The 25032-nt window shown below is 39.0% G+C and overlaps 1 protein-coding gene across 1 annotated transcript in view; it reads left to right on the plus strand.

Annotated features, from left to right (window-relative positions):
• Window positions 1-25032, plus strand: part of cwc22 (CWC22 spliceosome associated protein homolog) — an 87486-nt gene that overhangs the window by 52831 nt on the left and 9623 nt on the right. The window contains exons 10-17 of the mRNA XM_072261771.1: window positions 6853-6988; window positions 7075-7281; window positions 12251-12313; window positions 13374-13475; window positions 15425-15509; window positions 18813-18873; window positions 24389-24466; window positions 24681-24833. Coding sequence (XP_072117872.1) covers window positions 6853-6988; window positions 7075-7281; window positions 12251-12313; window positions 13374-13475; window positions 15425-15509; window positions 18813-18873; window positions 24389-24466; window positions 24681-24833 — 885 coding nt within the window. The remainder of the gene's footprint in view (window positions 1-6852; window positions 6989-7074; window positions 7282-12250; window positions 12314-13373; window positions 13476-15424; window positions 15510-18812; window positions 18874-24388; window positions 24467-24680; window positions 24834-25032) is intronic.

Genomic DNA, 25032 nt, shown 5'->3' on the forward strand with positions numbered 1-25032 from the left:
ACAGGGGTGGGACTATGTCCAGTGAAAGCATATGCCATTTAAGTTTCCATTTGGTTTCAGATTGCCAAAATGAGTTTGAGCTCAAACTAGTGTAGATTAAGTTTTTGAAGTTGTGTTACGAGGGGAAAAGCATCTAATTCAGAATTAGTCGCTCTAGTTTAAATGTAAGCTGAAATCTTGAAGATGTGAGCACAGTTGGCAACTCTGACAATAACAGAATGAAATACAAAGTCGTTTTAGTTTGGTTTTTGAACATCAAATTACTGAATCCTTTTGACCATTACTGGTGTATACATTTGAGTGATTTTATCATTTTGATTTGTAATACCTCTCCTCTATAGGCCTGTATTTCATTAATAGCATTCACCTTGCAGATCTTGCAGTTTCCCTCTTGGTTCAACTTCAACTCTGTTAGTTCTTTGGTACTTGACCATTCCTTAGCAAGAAGTGCATGCGTGTTTACAGGCAGCAAGATCCTGACTTGGGCTGACAGATAAACTTGTATTCGTGCCAGGTGTATGTCAGTAGATTGCCATCTCCAATAAAAGAAAATCTAACTATCCATGACATTTGCTGGCATCACCCTTGAATTCTCCCACCACCATTCCAGGGGTCATCACTGACCAGAAACGCAAGTGATGCAACCAGGTTGTGACCCAAAGGACAGGCTGCATAAAATTCGCCCCAGCGTCTTTCAATTGACTGCAAGGCACAAGTCAGGAGCATGAAAGAATATTCTCCACTTGCCTTAGGCAGTCGCATCCATCCACACCTTTAAACTTCATTCCTTCAATGCAAGAACACGATGGCTTCATTACGAAAATGAACTGTAGTTCTTGCCAAAGCTTCTTTGACAACACCTTTCAAACAATAACCTGTAAAAATAACTGTAGGCTTCCTCATGCGGTTGATCTGTACAAGAGCAATGGGTTGCACTTCGACAAGAGGTACCAATATCCTTGCAGGGAAATCTGTTTGTGCTGCACAGGAGGGTTTGAACTAAATTGGCAGAGGGTAGAATTCTGAACAGGAGCAAGTTGTGGAATAAAGCAGAAGTCAGCAAAAGCAATTCTAGCAATCTGACGGCCAGAGACTTAGTAAAGGCAGGGAAAGGAATACTCAGTTAAAAAACTCGGTTTATTTTCAAACGTGAAATTTAATAGGTAAGGCAGATGAACTCAGAACATGAATTGGCTCTGAGAATTGGAATGTTATAGCCATGGCTGAGAGAAGAGTGGGACTGCAGCTTGGTGTTCCATAACACAGATGCTACCAGTATGGAAGAGGTAAAGGTAAGTGAGGAGGGGATGTATTATAGACCCCTTTCCCCCCTCAATAGTCAGTGGCAACTTGAGGAGCAGGTGTGTTTGTGTTGAGAAATTGCTCATAGTTGTAAGAATAATTGGGTTGTATTAGTGAGAGTGTTAAGGGTCTAAATGGGATGGAATTTGTGAAATATGTTCCACATTGTTTCCTGAGCCAATGTATATAGAAAGGGCACTGATTCAAAGGTGCAATTCTGGACCTCTTAAGAAATGAAGCAAGGAAAATAAATGATATGGAAGTCAGGATGTACTTTGGTGATGAAAAAGTATAAAACAGGTCCACAGGCTAGGGTCCTAAACTGGAGTAGAGCAAATTTTGGAGGAATTTGACTGGATTTTGCAGAGGTTGATTGGGTGAGCCTCTCTGAAGGGAATCAGAATTGGAGTTATTATTACTACCATATCTCATGAAATTTGTTATTTTGTGGAAGCAGTGCAGAACATTTAAAAAATACTGTATGTTACAATAAGTCAGTTGTGAAAAAGAAGAATACCGGTGTAGTATTCATGGACCATTCAGAAATCTGATCGCAGAGGGGAAAAAAAAAAAGCTTTTCTTAAAATGTTGAGTATGGGTCTTCAGGTTCCACCTCCTAACGAGATGAGGACATATTCTTGATTGTGAGGGTCCTTGTTGATAGGTGCTGCCATGGTGGTCTTACTGGGCACTGATATGATTGATGACCTTTTAACGGTAGCAGTAAGCAGTTGAAGATGTGCTCAAATGCTTCAGCTTGTAGATCAACACAAGTTTTCAGTACCCTGTCAGGTATACTTTTGGGGCTTGACACCTTCTGAGGGTTCACCTTCTTGAATGATGTTCGAATGTTGGCCAACGAGACAACGATTATGGGATCGCCAAAAACTATTGGGATTTGCACAGGTGTAATTTTTTTCCCCCTTTCAAAGCGTGCATAAAAAGCATTCTCATCAGGGCATGAAGCAATATAGCCATTTATGCTGTTAGCTTTTCACCTTGTAGGAATTAATGGCCTGCAAACCCTACCAGAGCTGTCATGCATCTGATTATGTATTCAGCTTCACAGAGAGCTGCAGTTTTGTTTTCACAGTGGCCTTTCATGAGTCATACATTGACTTGTTGGGCTGTAGTTCACTGTCTTGAAAGCCATTGATCTAGCTCGCAGCAGCCTGTTTCATCCAGGGCTTCTGTTTTGTGTATAGTCAGTATGCTGTTGAAGACACTCATCCACGCTGATCTTAATGAAGTCAAATGGCAGGTTGGAGACTTTTAAGAGTGATAGCAAGAGCCTAGGAGCAACATTTTCCTGTTCAGGTGAAAGGTAAATCTGGCAAGTTGAGGGAACCTTGGCTGATAAGAGAGAGAGATGCTCTTCTCAAGAAAAAGACAGAAGCATACATTAGGTGTAGGAGGTTGCGATCCAGCAAATTCCTTGATGACTATAATAAGATTAGGAGTACTCTTAGAGAGGGAAATCAGGAGGGCAAGGCGAGGTCATGAGATGGATTTGGCAGGCAAGGTAAAGGAAAAGCCTAAAAGTTTTGAAAACTGCATTATGAGAGTAAAAGGATGACCAGGGAGAATCCAGATCCCCTTATAAATCTGCAGGGCCCCCTATGTCTTGAGCCTCGGGAGATGGGTGGGATTTTTATTAGGATATTTCTCCTTGGTATTTACTCAGGAGAAAATCATAGTTGGTCAGAGAATATGGAAAAACAAATGGAGATGTTTTGGAGAACATTCATATTAACAGAGAAGGTGTATTTACAGACTGACAGGGCATTAAAGTGGATAACTCCCCGGGGCCTGACAATTGATGATCCAGACGACTGGAAGGTGGCTAATGTGTTGTTGTTTAAGAAGTGAAGCACAGACAAACCAGGGAACAGCAGGCATGTGGTGGGAAAGGTCCCACTTTGAAGAGGTAACAGAAAGGGTAGATGAGGGTAGGGCGATGGATGGTAGGGCAAGGCTTTCAACAAGTTTGCACATGGTGTGGAAGATTAAGTGCTATGTGGTCCATGGGGAGCTCAATTGAGGGTTTCAGAATTGGCCTGGAGGTAGAGTGGTGTTTGAAGGTTATTTCTCAGAATGGAGGCTAGTGACTAGGTGGTGCTTGAACCTTTGTTATTTGTTACTTATAAGCGATTTTGATGCAATTGCTCAAGATTTGATCAGTAGGTTTGTGAAAAACATAAAATTGGGAAGTGTTGATCATCAAGAAGGCTATCATTGATTACAAGGAGATCTTGATCAGAATGAAGTTCATCACTGGCTGATGTTGTTACTACAAGTCATGACAAATTACATTACATTTTGGTTTGCTTATGTTCTCAGGCACACACTCATCCACACAGGTCTTGATGAGGGGGAGGGGAGGGAACGTTGACTCAGACCATGAGAGACCTGCATCAGGCATTTTCATGCCTTACAAGGTGCAGATTGGAAGTCTGTGTGGGGCACTACTCCTCGCATAGACACAGGTCTTGATGAAGTCGGTGATTACTGTTGCATATTCATTCAGATCCGAGATTAATCCTGAACGTTATCCAGTCCACAGACTCAAAGCAGTCCAATAAGTGCTCCTCTGCCTCCCTTGACCATACCTGTATGTCGGAAGTAGAAGTACAGCCAGGTGATCAAACTTCCTAAGGTGTGGGCGTGGGATGGCCAAGCAAGTGTCCTTGATGGTGGTGTAACAGTGGTAGGGTGTTGGCTCTTCTGGTTCCATAGGTGATATGTTGGTGATAGTTAGACATATTTCAAGCTGGCCTGGTTAAATTTGAGAGATAGGCTGAAGAGTAGCAAATAGATTTCAATACAGATAAGTGTGAGGTGATGCAATTTGGAAAGTCAAAACAACTTAGTACTATGTAGGGGCAGGGAAAGGATGTATTGGGGAGTGTAAAGAAACAAAGAGACTTATGAATACAAGTGCACAGTTCACTGAAAGTGGTGTTGGAAGTTTGACAGGGTGGTGAAAAAGGTACTTCGCACATGAATATAGGACTTGCACATTACGTTGCAGCGATTTAAGTCTTAGATGAGACTGCACTTGAAGTACTGTGAGCAGTTTTGGTTATGGTATAATACAAAGGATGTGGTTAAACTTGAAAAAATGCCAAGAAGATTTACAGGGATACTATCAAGACTAGAAGGCCTGAGTAATGAGAGAAGTTGGCCGGGTTAGATCTTTGTTCCTTAAATCTGTAAAAGAATGAGGAATGATCTTGAAGAAGTGTTCACTGAGATTATGAGAGGTTCACTGGTTCAATTTAATGTCAAAGAATGGATAGAGTATACAATCTGAAATCCTTAGCCTTCGCCGAGGCATAGGAATGGAGGATGGTAACAGTCTGTTCCTCAGAGTAGAGAAGACCAAAGCTGGGAAGGGGGCATAAATTTAGGGTGAGGCGGGAAAGATTTAAAATGGACCTGAGGGAAAATGCTTTCACGGAGAGGGTGTTGAGTATATGGAATTAGCTGCTGCAGAAGGCATTGAGGTAAGTTGAATAGTATCCTTTAAAAACCACTTGGGTAGGTAGTTGGAGGGCTGGAACTTAGAACAATATGGGTTAAGCGCAGGAAATTTTGACTAGCTCGGTAGGCACCATGGTCAGCATGGACTTGTTCGGCTGAGAGGCCTGTTTCCATGCTGTAATGCTCTGTGACTCTGACTCTATATGAGATTCCCTTTTTATAAATGGCAATTCATTGATCAGAGCTGCTTTAAAATCTTGGAAATGCCCACCTAACAGTAGTGGGAGTGACTTGGATACCCAATGATTTATAAGGGTGGTTTATCACCATATCAACTGTAGCTGAGGTTGCATAATAAATATTGGCATTTCTAGTGAGATTCTCTTTTCATGAGTAGACAAATATAGCTTTGTTCAGATTTTAATTTCTCTCCTGATTTTCATTGGATTCTTGGCACTTTAACTTTCACATTGCCCATTAACTTATTGGGCATCATCTCTGCCCTTGTCTTTCCATCGATTAGCTCATGCCTTCAATACTTTTTGACTGATAATTCCATCATTGTTTAGCCAGCATCAAATCAGTTCACTATGTATTATTACACACTTCTGAGAACTTTCCAGCCTGCTGTTAACTGTTTCCCAGCTATCTTTTATGTTTGTTTTCCCTTTAATGACGCATCTTGGATGTTTCTGTTAAAGATGTTATAATCAGAATCAGGTTTATTATCACCAGCATGTGTCGTGAAATTTGTTAACTTAGCAGCAGCAGTTCAATGCAATACATAATAGAGAAGGAAAAGGTAATAATAAGTAAATCAATTACAGTATACGTATATTGAATAGATTAAAAACCGTGCAAAAAACTGAGATAATATATATAAAAAAAGTGAGGTAGTGTTTAAGGGTTCCATGTCCATTTAGGAATCAGATGGCAGAGGGGAAGAAGCTGTTCCTGAATCGCTGAGAGTGTGCCTTCAGACATCTGTACCTCCTACCTGATGGTAACAATGAGAAAAGGGAATGCCCTGGGTGCTGGAGGTCCTTAATAATGGACGCTGCCTTTTTGAGGCACCGCTCCTTGAAGATGAAATGAATGTTGAAAACACTTGTCCCATGTCATTATCTTTTTGGGATCTTTTTGTGCAAATATCAATAATGGAAGGAATGTTTTTATATTAAAAATGTCAGTTAATCAAGTTTGCATTGAAATGCAGTAATCACTGTTGGCAAAGGTCCTTTGAGGAGTTGGATGACCTTTCTTTCCAATAAAACTTTTTATTGAGGAGAACTTTGCCAAAACCATTTGAAAATGTGCATTAAATTGAGGTAACTTTCCAAAAGCATTCGTTTTCAGAAGCATGAACAGTATGGTGAGATCAGAATAATTCAAATATGCAGGCTGCATTTAATTGGTATTGATGATGGGTTCAATTTAATAAAATCTGATCAAATAATGTCTACCTGTTTTATTCATTGCACAGAGATGTTTAATCATTAACAACTTACCTATGAATTTTATTTTGATGTAATTGTGGTTTTAAGTTTCAGATAAGCAGCAGAATTTTGGTAAATTGAGCTTAGTTTACCAATTTTTAGCAAAATTCATTAAGGGGACATTGTTGATCAAGTCACTGAGGAAACTTGGCTCATTTCTTTTAATACCTGCTTGATTTGTTCATTTAAATTTCTTTAAATATTTTACCTTAAGTTCAGTATATGGAATTTCAGTGTTGCATTAAAGTATTAGTATGATTTATAGACATTACCCTCTGTCTCATGACATTACCCATTGTCAAGAGAAGCTTAAGTATGTGTTATTTTCAAATAAAAATGAATCCATCATTTGTCAGTCATTGAAAAGAAAATGTATTGTGACTGTACTAAATAATGATGCAATGGAAATGTAGGAAATTGAAAGGGAAAGCTAAAAGTATTTGAAGCGAAGTAAAGTTGGACACCTTTGCCTGTTTCAATGGATGAAAAGAAATGTCACTTAAAATGAAGGCATGAGATTTAAAGGGAACAGCACATTTGAAAAAAAACGTGTTTATTTCTTTCACATTAGGCCCATGAAGTCTTATCTTTGGAAATGCTCACATTATTACTGGAACGGCCTACGGATGACAGTGTTGAAGTGGCAATTGCTTTTCTGAAAGAGTGTGGAATGAAACTGACAGAGGTTTCTCCCAGAGGCATTAATGGTAATTGTGACTTGAACCTGTGTAATATAGCGAACCCATTAATTCTTACTTTTGCTGCTGCTAAAGTTATTTGGTTCCTATTTCAGCAATATTTGAACGTCTTCGGAATATCCTTCATGAATCTCAAATTGACAAGCGAGTCCAATACATGATAGAGGTTATGTTTGCAATTCGTAAGGATGGATTTAAGGATCACCCCGTCATACCCGAAGGTCTCGATCTGGTTGAGGAAGATGATCAGTTTACTCATATGCTTCCCTTAGAGGATGATTATAATCCTGAAGATGCGTTAAGTATGTCTTCAAACTTGCCAGTGTTAAATTTATTAACATTTTTCATGAACTGTGACATTTTTCATTTTTTTTCCCAGTTCTGCTTGGTATAGTAAAAATTTAAAGGGATTTGCGAAATATTTACCTATTTGAAAGAATGTGGTAATACATTAGAATACAAAGGAAACTGTTGTCACAAAATTAAATCAAAATTATTCAATGCACATTATTTAACAAAGTCATCAGTTTGGTTGTGCAGAATGGCCAGCATTATCATGGAAAAGGATAGAATCAGAGAGGACAGGAAAATTTTTAATTGGGGAAGGGCAAATTATGAGGCTATAAGGCTAGAACTTGCGGGTGTGAATTGGGATGATATTTTTGCAGGGAAATGTACTGTGGACATGTGGTCGATGTTTAGAGATCTCTTGCAGGGCGTTAGGGATAAATTTGTCCCGGTGAGGAAGGTAAAGAATGGTAGGGTGAAGGAACCATGGGTGACAAGTGTGCTGGAAAATCTAGTCAGGTGGAAGAAGGCAGCATTGATGAGGTTTAGGAAGCAAGGATCAGATGGGCCTATTGAAAAATAGGGAAGCAAGAAAGGAGCTTAAGAAGGGGCTGAGAAGAGCAAGAAGGGGGCATGAGAAGGCCTTGGCGAATAGCATAAAGGAAAACCCCAAGGCATTCTTCAATTATGTGAAGAAAAAAAAGATGACAGGAGTGAAGGTAGGACCGATTAGAGATAAAGGTGGGAAGATGTGCCTGGAGGCTGTGGAAGTGAGCGAGGTCCTCAATGAATACTTCTCTTTGGTATTCACCAATGAGCGGGAACTTGACGGTGAGGATGATATGAGTGAGGGTGATGTTCTGGAGCATGTTGATATTAAGGGAGAGGAGGTGTTGGAGTTGATAAAATACATTAGGACGGATAAGTCCCCGGGGCCTGACGGAATATTCCCCAGGCTGCTCCGAGGCAAGGGAAGAGATTGCTGAGCCTCTGGCTAGGATCTTTATGTCCTCGTTGTCCACGGGAATGGTACCGGAGGATTGGAGAGAGGCGAATGTTGTCCCCTTGTTCAAAAAAGATAGTAGGGATAGTCCGGGTAATTATAGACCAGTGAGCCTTACGTCTGTGGTGGGAAAGCTGTTGGAAAAGATTCTTAGAGATAGGATCTGTGGGCATTTAGAGAATCATGGTCTGATCAGGGACAGTTAGCATGGCTTTGTGAAGGGCAGATGGTGTCTAACAAGCCTGATAGAGTTCTTTGAGGAGGTAACTAGCCATATAGATGAGGGTAGTGCAGTGGATGTGATCTACATGGATTTTAGTAAGGCATTTGACAAGGTTCTACACGGTAGGCATATTCAGAAAGTCAGAAGGCATGGGATCCAGGGAAGTTTGGCCAGGTGGATTCAGAATTGGCTTGCTTACAGAAGGCAGAGGGTGGTGGTGGAGGGAGTACATTCAGATTGGAGGATTGTGACTAGTGGTGTCCCACAAGGATCTGTTCTGGGACCTCTACTTTTCGTGATTTAATTAACGATCTGGATGTTGGAGTAGAAGGGTGGGTTGGCAAGTTTGCAGATGACACAAAGGTTGGTGGTGTTGTAGGTAGTGTAGAGGATTGTCAAAGATTGCAGAGAGACATTGATAGGATGCAGAAGTGGCAGATGGAGTTCAACCCTGAGAAGTGTGAGGTGGTACACTTTGGAAGGACAAACTCCAAGGCAGAGTACAAAGTAAATGGCAGGATACTTGATAGTGTGGAGGAGCAGTGGGATCTGGGGATACATGTCCACGGATCCCTGAAAGTTGCCTCACAGGTGGATAGGGTAGTTAAGAAAGCTTATGGGGTGTTAGCTTTCATAAGTTGAGGGCTAGAGTTAAAGAGTTACGATGTTATGATGCAGCTCTATAAAACTCTGGTTAGGCCACATTTGGAGTACTGTGTCCAGTTCTGGTGGCATCACTATAGGAAGGATGTGGAAGCATTGGAAAGGGTACAGAGGAGATTTACTGGGATGCTGCCTGGTTTAGAGAGTATGGATTATGATCAGAGATTAAGGGAGCTAGGGCTTTACTCTTTGGAGAGAAGGAGGATGAGAGGAGAAATAATAGAGGTATACAAGATAATAAGAGGAATAGATAGAGTGGATAGCCAGCGCCTCTTCCCCAGGGCACCACTGCTCAATACAAGGGGACATGGCTTTAAGGTAAGGGGTGGGAAGTTCAAGGGGGATATTAGAGGAAGGTTTTTTTACTCAGAGAGTGGTTGGTGCGTGGAATGCACTGCCTGAGTCAGTGGTGGAGGCAGATACACTAGTGAAGTTTAAGATACTGCTGGACAGGTATATGGAGGAATTTAAGTTGGGGGCTTATATGGGAGGCAGAGTTTGAGGGTCGGCACAACATTGTGAACCGAAGGGCCTGTACTGTGCTGATCTATTCTATGTTCTATGTTCAGTTGTGATATTATGGATTTTGCAATATCACACCAGTTGGGAAGTGGACCAGACTATCCACCATCTTAGCTCTTCTACCTTCCCCTTGCCTTAGTGCATTCAGGAGCATAGGGTGTAACTAGTTTGACTATTGATCCTGTTACGTACCCCGTCACTGGGTTGCCAAACCAGCAGAAATGGATCACTCAGTTGGAGTCTGGATTACTAGAACTAAGAAAGTTTTATTAAAGAAACAAGCAACACAGTACTCTAATCAAAAGGATAATGAATGCAGCAGTTCAGCAATGATAAACATACATGTACACAGAATTAAGATAACAGGATCAATCAAGCTCTATCGTTGTCTAGGGGTAAATGACCATTTTCAAAGTGATGCAAAGTTCAGTTCAATTTAGTTCAGTTCAGTTCGCAGTAATGGCTGCCGTGGCGATGGACAGTGGGGGGAAGGAGAGAGAGAGCAAAACGAATGAATATTCAAGGCTTCCACACAGACCTTCGCAGTCAGCTTTTGGGCGAGTCCTTTGTGATGTCATCTGAGGTCATCGACCGTGACCCCTCCATTTCCAGATACAATCGTTTCCCTGCGGTGAACCTGGCACCCAGGCAAGGGTGGACACCACCAGGTTCCCGCCGATCGTGCCTTTCCACCCTGTGTGTCTATGGCCCGGTCCCGCAACCAGCCTTCCAAAACTTCCCACCGACTTGTGAGAGACGCACCGCTTCCAGGGTCTTGTTACCTCGGGTGTCGTGTGTGTGTCTTGCCTGAACCTGTCCCTTTTTATCCCCCTGCTGGGGTATCGCCTGTCCATCACTTCAAACAGTTCAGGGTTCAAAGGGGGAGCCGATCTTGACAGCTCTCTCCTTCTGTTACTCTCTCTCCCGTCCCTTCATTACACATCTCCAAATGCTGGTCCATTGTTTTCCTTATCTCTCTCTCTCCTGAAGACAGGTGGCAGACCAACTGCTGATCCCACTGGTGCCAGCCCAGGCCAGCTAACATCTTAATCTATGTGTATTCTTGTCACAATCCAGAGACATGATTTTGAATCTTATTATTGCAACTAGAAAATTTAAATCAAAGAAAACACTTAAATAAAAAAAATTAAATTTCACCCAATAACAATAACCATTAATCTACTTGGTTGACAACAAAGCCCTTCTGATTCATTCATATCCTTTAGGGAGGGAAAACCTCTTCATAATCAAGCTAGTCTATATAAAACTGGAAGCCCACCATTCTCTTTGAAGTTAACTGTTTTTTTCACAGGCAATTTGGGGATAGCTGATAGATGTTGGCTATGTCTATATCGATGAATAAATTATAAAAACTTCCAGAGAGTCTCTTCTTTATGTAGCAATTCCTGCAGAGGAAACCAGTTCACACCGGTGCAATTTACTGATGTATGTGTACTTGGAGGGTAAAGAAAGGTAGTTGCTTAGATTAAATTTCAATGTGATTTATAGTGTAATTTGAATTCTTTTCACATGAATATTAGTTTTCACAATCACCTCTTCAAAATATATGAACTGACCTCTGCATATTTCTGCAATTATGATAAAAATAACTTTTTGGCAATTTGAACATAGAACATAGAAAACCTACAGCACAATGCAGGCCCCTTGGCCCACAAAGTTGTGCTGAACATGTCCCTACCTTAGAAGTTACTAGGCTTACCTATAGGCATCTATTTCCTAAGTTCCATGTACCTATCTAAATGTCTCTTAAAAGACCCTATTATATCCGCCTCCACCACTGTTGCTGACAGCCCATTCCACGCACTCACCACTCTGAGTAAAAAAAAAACTTACCCCTGTCATCTCCTCTGTACCTACTCCCCAGCACCTTAAACCTGTGTCCTCTTGTGGCAACCATTTCAACCCTGGGAAAAAGCCTCTGGCTATCCACACGATCAATGCCTCTCATCATCTTATACACCTCTGTCAGGTCACTTCTCATCCTCTTTCGCTCCAAGGAGAAAAGGCTGAGTTCACTCAATCTATTCTCATAAGGCATGCTCCCCAATCCAGGCAACATCCTTGTAAATCTCCTCTGCACCCTTTCTATGGCTTTCACATCCTTCCTGTAGCGAGGTGACCAGAACTGGGCACAGTACTCCAAGTGGGGTCTGACCAGGGTCCTGTATAGCTGCAACATTATGTCTCGGTTCCTAAATTCAATTCCATGTTTGAAGGCCAATACACCGCACGCCTTCATAGCCACAGAGTCAACCTGCGCAGCTGCTTTAAGCATCCTGTGGACTCGGACCCCAAGATCCCTCTGGTCCTCCACTCTGCCAAGAGTCTTACCGTTAATATTATATTCTGCCATCGTATTTGACCTACCAAAATGAACCACTTCACACTTGATCTGTTTTGTCTGCATCACCACTGCAATTTTTTTTCTAAGTTTATCTTCTAATTTAGGTTGTCCTTTGGTTATTTATATTTAACGTGATAAACGTGGTAAACTTTACGTTGGATGGTTGAAATGTTAAATCTTTCCTTTTAAATATTCTTTCAAATACAGACGTCTTCAGGATGGATTCAGAGTTCCTTGATAATGAACAGAAGTACAAGGATCTAAAAAGAGGTGAGATCTCGAACTCCATTTATATACACAGGCTAGTCTGAGGGGGAAAAAAAGACCTTTATTTGTTTCAAATAATGAAACTTGGGCAGTGGCTAATATTTCGGGCTAATGATCTTTAAATGACCTGCACTATTAACTTTATTCTGTAGATGCAAAGGTATAAATAGCAATACATTTTACATGGTAGGAGCAGTTGTCCATATTGTCCTTTGATTACTCTTACCATTTAGTAAGAATATTTGCTGAGCAACTCAATACAGTATTTGTATTTCACCAATGTAGAGATTTACAAATACCTACAACCCTTGAAGTAAAGGTAATTTCTCTACATCTTATTCTTTAACTGGCTGATCTGTTATCTTGAAACTATATTATACATTTTGAAATTCCATTGAAAAGAAACCATTTTTCAACATTTCCTTTGTTCATCCCTCTCTGAAACTTGTATGTTTCAATTTGATGAAACACGTTTTTGTCGACTTCAGTGAGTTTTTAACTAAGCTTGGTCAATTGTCTATTTAGATAACCCCTCATCTCAACATTTGATATTAACTAATAAAAAGGCCACATGAAAATATGAAATCAAACCCGAATTTGTTTTAAGATACTCAGAAGTTTGAGCAGCTGTTAGTTCTGAGCTAATATTCTATAAACAACTTGAAATGTTAACTCAGTGTGTGTCTCTCCACAGATGACCAATTCAGATTTCCAATGTTTTCTGTTTTTTTTAACACAACGTATTTACCCTTGTTAATTTCTTGCTGCACCCGCAATTATTATTTTTATATCTCTGTTGATGGTCAAATATCCTACTGCATGCAAAACAGATATTTCTTCAACTCCTGCTGGATTTCACTGAAATTTTGATCAAGAATAAATTTGGTCTTTGATTTTCTGCTTGTCATTCATTTATTCTTTTCATATTGCTCATCTGTTCTCCTTTTAAATCTGTTTCAATAAAGATTGTGGAGCAGCGCTGCTGCAATAAAAGATTCAAATGTGTTGGGAAGTAAACAGGTTTCGTATTGCTGATTGTAATTTATGAATGTATTACCCACAGAAATTCTTGATGAAGGTAGTAGTGATTCTGCTTCTGGTGGTGAAGAGGGTGATGATGATACAGAAAGTGATGATGATGAAGATGAAGCTGAGACCGAGGAAGGTATGCAAATATTTGTTGCTTAGTTCTACAATGTTTATTCATATGTGTGCTTTCTATTGATTCTGTCAGATTTTTTTTCAAGCTATTCAAATTCAAGTTTTTTAAAAATGCTGCCTTCATTTGCAAAAGATGATTTTGACAGTTAGTTTGTTCTCAGTGTGTTGATTAAATTTATCATCCATTTCTAACTGTTTTGGGCCAATTGATGTTGGCCTTGTTTCTTCATTTCTGTCTCCTGAACATTTTGGGAACTTTTAAAAATAGGTCAGTTTGTACAGATAGCTCATTGGAAACTGAGATTTCCATGCATGAACACCAAGTATAAAATGTGTTTGAGGTCAGATGTGGATATATATATAAAACCTCTCACTGTGCTCTTGTACTATTGAGATTTGTATCTTTTTGAGCTGAAGTGATGGATGAACTTTGTATTTTTTTGCCATAGCATTATGCCAGTTAACTTACATTGAAATGGTAATTTTAACATTTTTTTATTCTCTCAGGATATATTTTTCATAATTTGCTGTAATTACTGTTTCAAATATATTTGAAGTTATTTTAGAATTCATTTTGAGTGTTTTTAATTGTTTGTGAACAATAAGTGGTTAGTTTGACCACAGGGCTAATGGTGGGTAGGGAACCAGGAACTACAGAACTATTTCAATAAATGTAGTTATTATTGTAATGTATGTTTTGGGCAATATGTCACTTGATGTTGATGCTGTTGCTGCAAAATTGTTGCTCTTGTTCTTGGTGACAGAGGCTGCATGAATGGAGTTGCTTCTGAAACATACCAATGGCATCTATTTCTCTGAAGCCTTTTTTCAATTTACTTTGTGATTTATCTGTCTGTGTTCCTTGGGTCGTAGCTGTTCTGGTCTTGTCTTCGTGTGCTTTGTATTTAAGCAAGTTATAGTTCTGTGTTTTTTTATTTTTGTATTTGGGGATGATACCACAATTGGGAGTTGTGGATAGTGTAGCAGACTGGCAAAGAATATAGTATGATATAGATCAGTTGCAGATATGGGCAGAGAAATGGTAGATGGAGTTTTAACATGGATAAATGTGAGGTGTGGCATCTTGGTAGGGAAAATGCAAGGGGACGTTACACTGTTAATAACAAAGTCCTCAACAGTGTCGCTGAGCAAAGAGGTCTTGGGTTCCAAGTTCATTGCCCTTGAAAGAGGCTGCATAGTTTGGTAAGGTGGTTAAGGATGTTTATGGAATGCTTGTTTTTTTTATTTGAGGCATTAAGTTCAAAAGTCAAGAAGTTGCAATTTTATAAAGCTCAAGTTAGGCCAGATCTGGAGTATAGTATACAGTTCTGGTCACCCTACTATAGGAAGGATGTGAGGTTTTTGAAAGGGTGCAGAAGAGGTTTACCAAGATGTTGGCTGGTTTGGAGGGCAATGTGCAATCACGGGAGACTGCATAAACTTGGGTTGTTTTCTCTGGAGCGCTGGAAGCTGAGGGGAGATCTGATAGAGGTTTACGAGATTATGAGAAACATAGTGAACAGAGAATGTTTTTTGGGATGGGAAGGTCTATACCAAAGGGTATGCATTGAAGGTGAGAGCGGATAGGTTCAAGGAGGATGTGAGGGGTAAGTTTTTTTTATGCAGCAAGTCCTGGATGCTTGGAATGTGCTGCCTGGTATGGTGGAAGAGGCTTTTATGAGACATTTGGATAGGCACGTGGATGTAAGGAAGATGGAGGGATATGGACATGGTATAGGTAGGAAGGATTAGTGTTTTTGATTTGCTTTTATGATGGTTCTGCACAGCATTGTGGCCCGAATAGCCTGTTCCTGGCCTGTGTTCTATGTCTGTTAGAGATCAATGTAGAACTTACGGAAAAGGACGAATAGAGCACTGAACATGGCAGATTTTCACCACAAATCACTTTTTAAGTTTTACAAAAAGCTGAAGTTTACTTTATTTTACTTATAGGTGTAAAGAAAATAACCATACATGACAAGACTGAAGTAAACCTTGTTTCATTTCGTCGTACCATTTATCTTGCTATCCAGTCCAGGTAAGTAAATGTCTTCAGTGCCACTTGAATATTTTCACCTTTTTATCGGAACTCATTGTTTGTAAAAGTTTTAAAAAATATTTATGATTCCAAATAGCAATAATTAAAGATAGTATGGTTATTTTGAACTGATTTTGTGTAGACTTTGTCTTTAATAAGAAGGACATGGTGCATTGATTTTATTTTAAGGAAGTATGAACACTAAACACATTGGACACTGAATTTATTGTCTATTTTGTTGAATTGGTTATCATCTTGACATTGAATGCAGCAACAAATCTTTTCCCACAGATTTATTGCTGTTGCCCCAGCTAAGCTGGTACAATTATTAGAGATTTTTTAAAAATCCAAAGCTGCACTGGCAAAAGAGAATCCACATGTAACAGTGTAAAAACAGAGTCCAAATTATGCATTCAATTTTCTACTGCCAGTTGGTTTCTGGAAAATATATTCTTGAAATTATCTAATTGGAGAGCAAGTGAATGTTAAGAAATTTTGGGAGGTGAATAAAAATGACAAAGTGTATTTGCAGTAGATATTTTGATTTGCTTTTATGATATTTTAGGATATTTTTCTTTAGTGTTACAAGATACTGCAAAAGAGGGAGAGGGATTAAACATTAATTTTAAATTGATCCTATTATTACATATCTGAGGAAAAATATTGTTTGAGGTAACAAATTTGTTATGCATGTGAATTTCGTCTCGAGTAAAATCTGGTCCATTTTCAATCATTCCCAGCTGCAGTATTGCTTATTTCGTTGCCAGTATTGTAGGATAAGTTTAAATCCTTCTTTGCTTTAAGCAGTGATTTCTTTTATTACAAATTTATGCATTTATCAGAATCTGAGCATTGCTGGCAAGGCCTGCAATTATTGCCTTTAAAGAGATGATGGTGGTGAGCAGCAGTCTTTAACTGCTGCAGTACTCCAGGGGAATGTACTTCCAGAATGAACAGCAATGTGTTTCAAGTAATGATATTGTGCGATTTGAAATGAAGATTGGAGATAGCTAACTTCAGAGTCTGTTGTCCTCGTTCTCGGTGGTAAAGGTAGTTTGTTTGGGAGGTGCTCTCATAGTGACCTGATTGAGTAAATGTCCTGCTTTTCATAGATGGCACATAATGCAGCTGCTGTGTGCTGGTGATGACAAAAGTGATTATTTGAAATGGTAGATAGGATGCCAATTGCTTTGTCTTGCATGGTGTTAGACCTCTTTGTTGTCAAAGCAAGACTCACCCAGGCAAGCAGAGACTATTCTATCAGAATCTCAACTTGTGCCTTGTTTTTGCTGTCAAGTCTTTGGTATCAGGAGGTGAGTTACTGGTCACAGAAGTCACACGAAGCAATCAAAGTATTTGACTAGTCCGATTGAATTGGGTGATTCCCCAAGATGTTTATAACATGGCAACTTGGCGATAGTAGAGCAATTAATGTTACTGTTAGATGATTAGATTCTTGTTGGAAATAGTCATTGGCTTGCACATGTGTAGCTTGGATATCACTTGGGTTATATGTGGGTCCAGGTTAATGACTTGAGAGTGGACTGATGGTTAAAGGGTAATACTGTTCCTGAATCTGGTGGTATGGGTCCTAAGGCTCGTGTACCAATTGGTTATGGAGTGCGAGATTTCTGTGTTTCAACCTATGTAATATCAGATCCCATGCTCTTTGCTGTGTTCCAGTGCTGCCAGTCATTTCCTGATGTGTTTTGAAGTGGATTGAATTGGCTCAAGCCTGGCTTCTTTGCTGGAGATCTCAAGATGAAGCCATGTAGCAGGAGTGCAGAACATTTAACTAATGTGTTGCCAGCACATTTGCTTAGATTTTTTTGTTGCATTGTTTTGCTCTTCACCATCCACGTTTTCCTTTTCTACAACTTCCCTAAGCTCGCATCTAGTGCTTCCAGCAGACCTTTTTTTCACTCCTCATTAAACCAGGACAGATCTTCTGGTTTTATTATGATTCAGATTGTGACTTCCTCCTGAAATAGGCTCCTTTGAAGATATTGCCTTCATTAGCCAAGGCTTAGATTGTAAGAACAGGGAGTTATGCTGCAACTATATTTACTGTTGCTGCTTGGTCACTGGATACATGTTCAACAGCTGTAACAATTTGAGTTGTGTTTCAGATGCAATACTGATACTGTGTATCACCAAGAATCTAAATAGTGCTGAGTTAATTGTATTACTTATCATTACATTATCATAATATATAATCTGAAATGACTTTTTTTTTTCCCCCTGTATCCTGATGTGACAGTTGTGGCACTAAGGAGGTGAAGTGCACAATGTAAAATTAATCTTCCAAAGAGAAATATTATCTAACCTGAAGAACTTGTCTCCTCTCTGGACAGTGCCAGGCTGATTGAATGGTGACTGCATATAATGAAACAAGTAACAAATCACATGATTTTGCATACCTCAAGTGTTTTTTTTTCTTCTACTATCCATTCTTCCCGCTTTCTCTCCTAATGTTATCAAATTTGTTTCCTTTGGGATTACCGAAATACAAAAGGTCACTTGGCCCACATACTGTTGAAGAACTTGCTTTATTATTGACTCAGTTCAGTGTAAAAAAAAAATCAAACAATATTTATGAAAATACAAGTTAGAGAAACTGCAGTTCTATTTGATGTATATGGGCTGAGGGGATCTTGATTTGTAGCTATATAGATCATTGAAGGTGGTATTAGATTTGATATAACAAATGTAATGGAATTTGTAATATATTGAAAGTTGTGGATGTGAAATTGTAGAAGATTTAAATTAGGATGCAGTGTGCATACATAAGAACCATTTCAAAGTACATAAAAGGAAAATAGCATATCGGCATTAATCTACTTATCATAAAATGTGCAGTTTGGTTCAATTACTCTGAAGTTATTAAGGTTTTCAATCAATTGCCTTTTGTTGGGGCATCACTTTAAGGTGACAGTAGATAGGCTTAACAGTTTGAACTGTAAATTGAAAAAAATATCATCTTGGGTCAGGATAGAGAATTGAGGTTGGGTCAGTGGAATGTACAAAGCTACCTTGGGTCACAAATGGAAATGGATTCTTAAGCATAAGGCAATAATATTTCGAATAGTGTGCGTGCTATGATCTTCAAGAACTTTGACATTTTGGTACTTTTCAAGATTTGTGTAATGTTGAACAACTGATTAGTTCATAAAATTGAGTATTCATCTTTTGCATTTTACCTCTCATTGGTTAATTTATCTCTACATATTTGAATTGAATTAAAATTTGGTCAGGTCATACTTTGGGACTTTGTTGTAAGAGAACATTATTGTATTTCTATAGTTTGGATTTCGAAGAATGTGCACATAAATTATTGAAGATGGAATTTCCTGAAAGTCAAACTGTGAGTATTAATTTGCATGTTTTGGATTTCTCTATTGATGCAGGAGGGCGCAATCTGTGTTGGTACCTATTGATCAGATCATTTCACACTGGCATTGAGTTAGAAGAAAGTAAAACAAAATGCAGAATAAAAGTGTTACAGTTACAAGGAAAGTGCAGTACAGATAAAAATAAGATGCAAGATCATAACAAGATAGACTATGAGTTCAGGTGTCCCAACTTATCATACAATGGAACTGTTTAATTACAGTAGAGTGGAAGCTGTCCTTGAGCCTTGTGGTATGTGTTTTCAGGCTTTTGTATCTTCTGCCTGATGGAAGAGGGGAGAAGAGAGAGTATCCAGCGTGGGTGGAGTTTTTGATTCTACAGGTTCAGAATCAGGTTTATTATCACTGACATACATTGTGAAATTTATTGTTTTGTGACAGTAGTACAGTACAAGGCATTTAAAAAAAGTTACGAAGTTACAAAAACTAAATAATGCTCAACATTCTTCAAATGTTGAGCGTGCATCTTCAGGCTCCTGTACTTCCTCCCTGATGGTAGTAATGTGAAGAGAGCATGGCATTGGAACTTCCATACTGGGCTGTGATGCGACCAGACAGAATGAACTTCACTATACATCTATAGAAAGTTGCAAGAGTATTCATAATGGAATAGAGCTGCTGGCATGCTGTCTTCATGATTGTGTTAATGTATCGGGCCCAGAGCAGATCTTCTCAGATATTGACATCTGGGAAATTGAAGCTGCTTGCCTGTCCCACCGCTGATCCTTCAATGAGGACTAGTGTGTGTTCTCCTGACTTCCCTTTCTGGAAGTCCACAATCAATTCCTTGGACTTGGTGATATTGAGTGCAAGGTTGTTGTTGTTGCAACACCACTCAACCAGCCTATCTGTCTCACTCCTCTATACCTCCTTGTTGCCATTTGACATTCTACAACAGAGGTTTCATTGACAAATTTCTAGTTGGTGGTTGAGCTGTGCCAAGCCATACAGTCGTAAGTGCAGAGAGAGTGGAGCAGTGGGCTAAGGTTGAGGTGTGCTTGTGTTGATTGTCAGCAAGGAGATATTACCAGTCTGCATTGATTTAGTACTGGGAGGATGTTATTGAATGCAGAACTGTCGTCGATCAAATCCGACCAAAGTTGTTTGCAGCACTCCGGGTATGTTCTAAGCTCAGTTCATTTGAATGAAGTAGAAATTTGATATTTTTGCTCCATGCCTTTTGTAAAAAAAACACTTCAGTTTTGTTTTCCTAATTACTTATTGTGTCTGTGTACTGATGTAATGTTACTTTTCTCTTCATTAATTCATGTTATTTCGTCTCCATTTAAGGAATATGCTGCTTCCATTGTATGTACCAAGGTGGATACCTGGTTATCCAAAATGCATATTCCTTCTGTTTTGCTAACTTTGGTAATTGCAAGTTGTTGCTCTGAAGAACTTTAAATGTTATTTTTGTATATTTATCTGAAAACAGCATTGGAAAGAATATAATTCTTGTTACTAGCAAACATATAGGTAACTGAAACAAAATGTTGAAATGCATTAAGCTGCTTCACTCTACACTTTAATAAATACATGGGTTAAAATTTCAAACTTTAATGTGGGGGAATATATTTTATTTATTGACAAGTATATTCTTGAAAAATCTCTTTGCCATTCATCATCTATGGTCTTGATACTGACCTGTGCTTTATTTAGCTTTTCTGGAGGGCTCTGTACAGTCTTTATTTCATCTAGGGCTGCAACATTTAGAACGTGTTTTCTATGGTTTTCCAACTCATGATGGACAGCAGTGATACAAGGCTGCCTTTGAAAATTTCAGACAGACTCACTGACTAGGATAATGACCTGTTATTCCTTTATTGTTGGACAATCTGTGTGCATTACAGGAAGGAGCAGGGAAAGGGGAATAAAAACATAAAAATGGTGTCATCATTCAGTACAAGAAAAATATATTTTATAAGGTGTAGACAGTTATTTAAAAAAAAGTAGTTTTAGTGGAAACATATTTAGGTCACTTTGCTCTATTAGCCAGACACACAGTAAATAACTTACGCCACACCCAACGGGATCCCACCACTAAGCATATCTTTCCCTCCCCCCCCCCCTGCATTCCGCAGGGATTGCTCCCTGCGCAACTCCCTTGTCCATTCGTCCCCCCCATCCCTCCCCACTGATCTCCCTCCTGGCACTTATCCATGTAAGCGGAACAAGTGCTACACGTGCCCTTACACTTTCTCCCTTACCACCATTCAGGGCCCCAAACAGTCCTTCCAGGTGAGGCAACACTTCACCTGTGAGTCGACTGGGGTGATATACTGCGTCCGGTGCTCCCGATGTGGCCTTTTATATATTGGCGAGACCCGACGCAGACTGGGAGACCGCTTTGCTGAACATCTACGCTCTGTCCGCCAGAGAAAGCAGGATCTCCCAGTGGCCACACATTTTAATTCCACATCCCATTCCCATTCTGACATGTCTATCCACGGCCTCCTCTACTGTAAAGATGAAGCCACACTCAGGTTGGAGGAACAACACCTTATATTCCTCTGAATATATCTCTTGCCCATCCTCTGGGTCCCCCCCCCCTTGTCTTTCTTCCCGGACCTCCTGTCCCATGATCCTCTCGTATCCCCTTTTGCCTATCACCTGTCCAGCTCTTGGCTCTATCCCTCCCCCTCCTGTCTTCTCCTATCATTTTGGATCTCCCCCTCCCCCTCCAACTTTCAAATCCCTTACTCACTCTTCCTTCAGTTAGTCCTGACGAAGGGTCTCGGCCTGAAACGTCGACTGCACCTCTTCCTACAGATGCTGCCTGGCCTGCTGCGTTCACCAGCAACTTTGATGTGTGTTGCTTGAATTTCCAGCATCTGCAGAATTCCTGTTTGCGTTTTACACAGTAAATAATGGTGTTACTTAATGTCACTAGTTCTTAAACAAAAAAACACTAGTTTTATTGAAAACCTATTGTTGACAGAAGTAAATCAATTGCAGGTTTTGCAGGAAATAAAATGGATTTGCAATTTTGCTTCTTGATTGAATACTTTTCAGTTATAGTTTTGAAATTATCCATTTACTCCTTAAACTTTTTTTCAATTTAGACTGTTTCATGAGAATGGGCCCTTTCCTTTTTTTTTGGTATCTTTACTAACCATATATTCAAATCAAGAACTATAAAGCTCAATCATTTAATCGCATATTGTGTACTGTTTGTTATTTTGTGGTACTGATTTGTAACAGGTGACACTTCGCGCAGCATCCACCCAAAAAAGATTTCTTAAGTTTGGCCAGGCCGTGGGTTGTCTTCCCCTAGATTAAGCCGTTAGCTGAACTGAGAGTTACAGAGGATGCCTTTCCAATGGCACTCCTTGAAACTTGAAATGATCGCAAATCCAAGGTCACTTATGAGTTTCCAAGAGTTTGGTTGGATATTACACAACAATCACGATATTATTAGTTGATGAATATGGCATATGGGCAAAATCTTAAGGAGTGCAATATTGAAACATACAAATATTGTACATATTATTTTTCAGTATAGAAACATTTACTTTGTTTCTAACTTAACAGTAAATAGAAGTATCTATGAAGTACATGTCAGGCAAGATATTCCAGGTTGTTCATAAAAAAAAGTTAAAGCTACTTATGCAAAAACCAATATCAAATTGTTAAAATACATGAATAGGAATAACATTCAAAATGAACTGAGATTTTTTTCACAGTGGAATGAAACTAATTTGAAATTATAATATATGTAATTCTGGTGAATTAGAAACCAGATGAGGCCAAACTGTGAATCATGCATTGTGGATTTAAGAACTAATGCAATCTAGAGCAATTATTTCAAGGGTGAGCAGTTTTTAATTTCTAAATATGGTTTAAAATATTCAAACTTCAGCGGTTTCTACTTGTTAACATGGTTTCTATTTTTTTTGTCAGAATTTTGTCTTGTTAAATATTCCATTGGAAATTCTGATCACAGAATTATCAACAATTAAGTGTAGTAACCACTAAGTGGTGCTACAGGGCCTTCTATTTAACATTCAGTGACTGAATTTAACAATCAATTTCTAATGTCCCACAATTTGCTTTAGAGTTTGAAGGTGCCCGCTGGGGGAGTTTTTCAAGATACGCAAATTCTTTACCTAGCATGAGGGGTTGCATTTGAAGGTGTTGCAGGGATGAATTAAACAAGCTGTCTCACTCAGGAGCTGGCACAGACTCATTATTTATTTGTCTCTTTTCCTTACATTCAAACTTTTTATGTCATTTTGGGATTTGGATTTAACATTTTCTTTGTTTAATGTATGGTGTGTTAGCCTTTACTAGTTGTGAGATTAAGTTCAAGAGCCATGAAGTAATGTTGCAGCTCTATAAAATGCAGATTAGACCACCCTTGGAGTATTGTCTTCAGTTCTGGCTGCCTCATTACAGGAAGAATGTAGAGGCTCTAGAGAGGGTGCAGAGGGCATTAGCTTCCATACACGGTATATCGTATCCTAGGAACTCTGGTGCTACACTGGCAGTTTTTCCAGACTTTCGACTGTTACCCTTTCTGATATACCAATGTACTTTTATCGACCTTTTTGAGATGTTGTGCAGTGGTATATTTTAAAGTGAATCAAACGAGTTTAAAGGGAGTGCAGGAATGGGATCCCAGTGAGGAGTGGGGCCCTGGTGTGTTTGATGGTAATGTAGAAACAGGTCCCATTGAACCAGATACCAATCAATTGACTATTGGAATTTTACTGTAGTTTATGCTAACAATTTAAATTGGGAAGGGTTGAAAACTCTTGGATTTTCATGCACAACAGTCCAGAATTTAATAGAATGGTGCAAAAACCCCTCCCCCCCAAAAAAATCTAGTTCTGTGGGCAAAATGCCTTGTTAATGAGAGAGGTCAGAGGAGAATGGCCAGACTGGTTTTAGCTGACAGGAAGGTGACAGTAACTCAAATAACTGCGGTTTACAACAGTAGTGTGTCAAAGAGTATCTCTAAATGCACAACACGTCAAACCTTGAAGTGAATGGGCAACATCAGCAGAAGACCATGAACATACACTCAGTGGCCACTTTATTAGGTAAGATGGTACTTAATAAAATGCCATTGAATGCAGCTTTTAAAATGAAATCATTTAAAACAATCATAGAGTGGTTATAACAGTACGATTTCAATTTGGTCAAATAAATAACATGAGTAAAATGGAGGCATTATAAATTTACATATTTAAAATATATAACCTATTTTCACAAATTAAAATGTGTGTTTTATTACAATTCACATGACAAATGGAATAATCATTAATGTGTAATAGTAGGATTATACGTTTGTAAAAATATGGTCTAAATTAAACTCTGTAATAATAAAATCAAGCTTTTGTTTGATATTTTTCCCCATAGAAGACTTTCCTCCGCAATGTTTCTTGGTCTTGCTCTCCTGATTGTTTTCATGGCCACCTTAATTTTGTTTTTTTTTTTAAAGCTTTGAACCTGTCTTTCTCTTCACAGAAAGAACTATGCAATATGATTTTAGATTGCTGTGCACAACAAAGAACATATGAAAAATTTTTCGGTCTTTTGGCTGGGGTGAGTATTGTTGTAAATATTACTGTATGTGTTTTGTCAGTGGTTAAGAACTGATCATGTAAAAACTGTTGCTAAAATTGCTTTGTATTGTGGTATCCCTCAGTCCATAAATTCTAAATGTTTTACCTATTTCTCTCTGAACATAATATGTCAAGCATTTATTCTGGTAAATGGGGAATTGTATGCTTCACGCTCTGTTTCAATATCATTGCAGCGCTTTTGCATGTTAAAAAAGGACTATATGGAAGCTTTTGAAGGAATCTACAAAGAACAGTATGAAACTATACATCGGTTAGAAACCAACAAACTGCGCAATGTGGCCAAGATGTTTGCACACCTCCTGTACACAGATTCAATTCCTTGGAGTGTAAGTCATGGTCAGAGGCAGTACTCCATTTATTTGTGTTTTCTTTGAAGATTTTTTCTCTCCGATATACATCTTGAGGCCCAGTGAATATTTCAGGTTGATTAAGGTTAAAATAAATACCTTTTATATCAGAAAATGAAAATATATTTTTTGAACAGAATAATAAATGAGTAAAAGGTTTGCTCTGTAATGAGCCAGT

Source organism: Mobula birostris, chromosome 6, assembly GCF_030028105.1.
Source record: "Mobula birostris isolate sMobBir1 chromosome 6, sMobBir1.hap1, whole genome shotgun sequence".
Lineage (NCBI taxonomy): Eukaryota > Metazoa > Chordata > Chondrichthyes > Myliobatiformes > Myliobatidae > Mobula > Mobula birostris.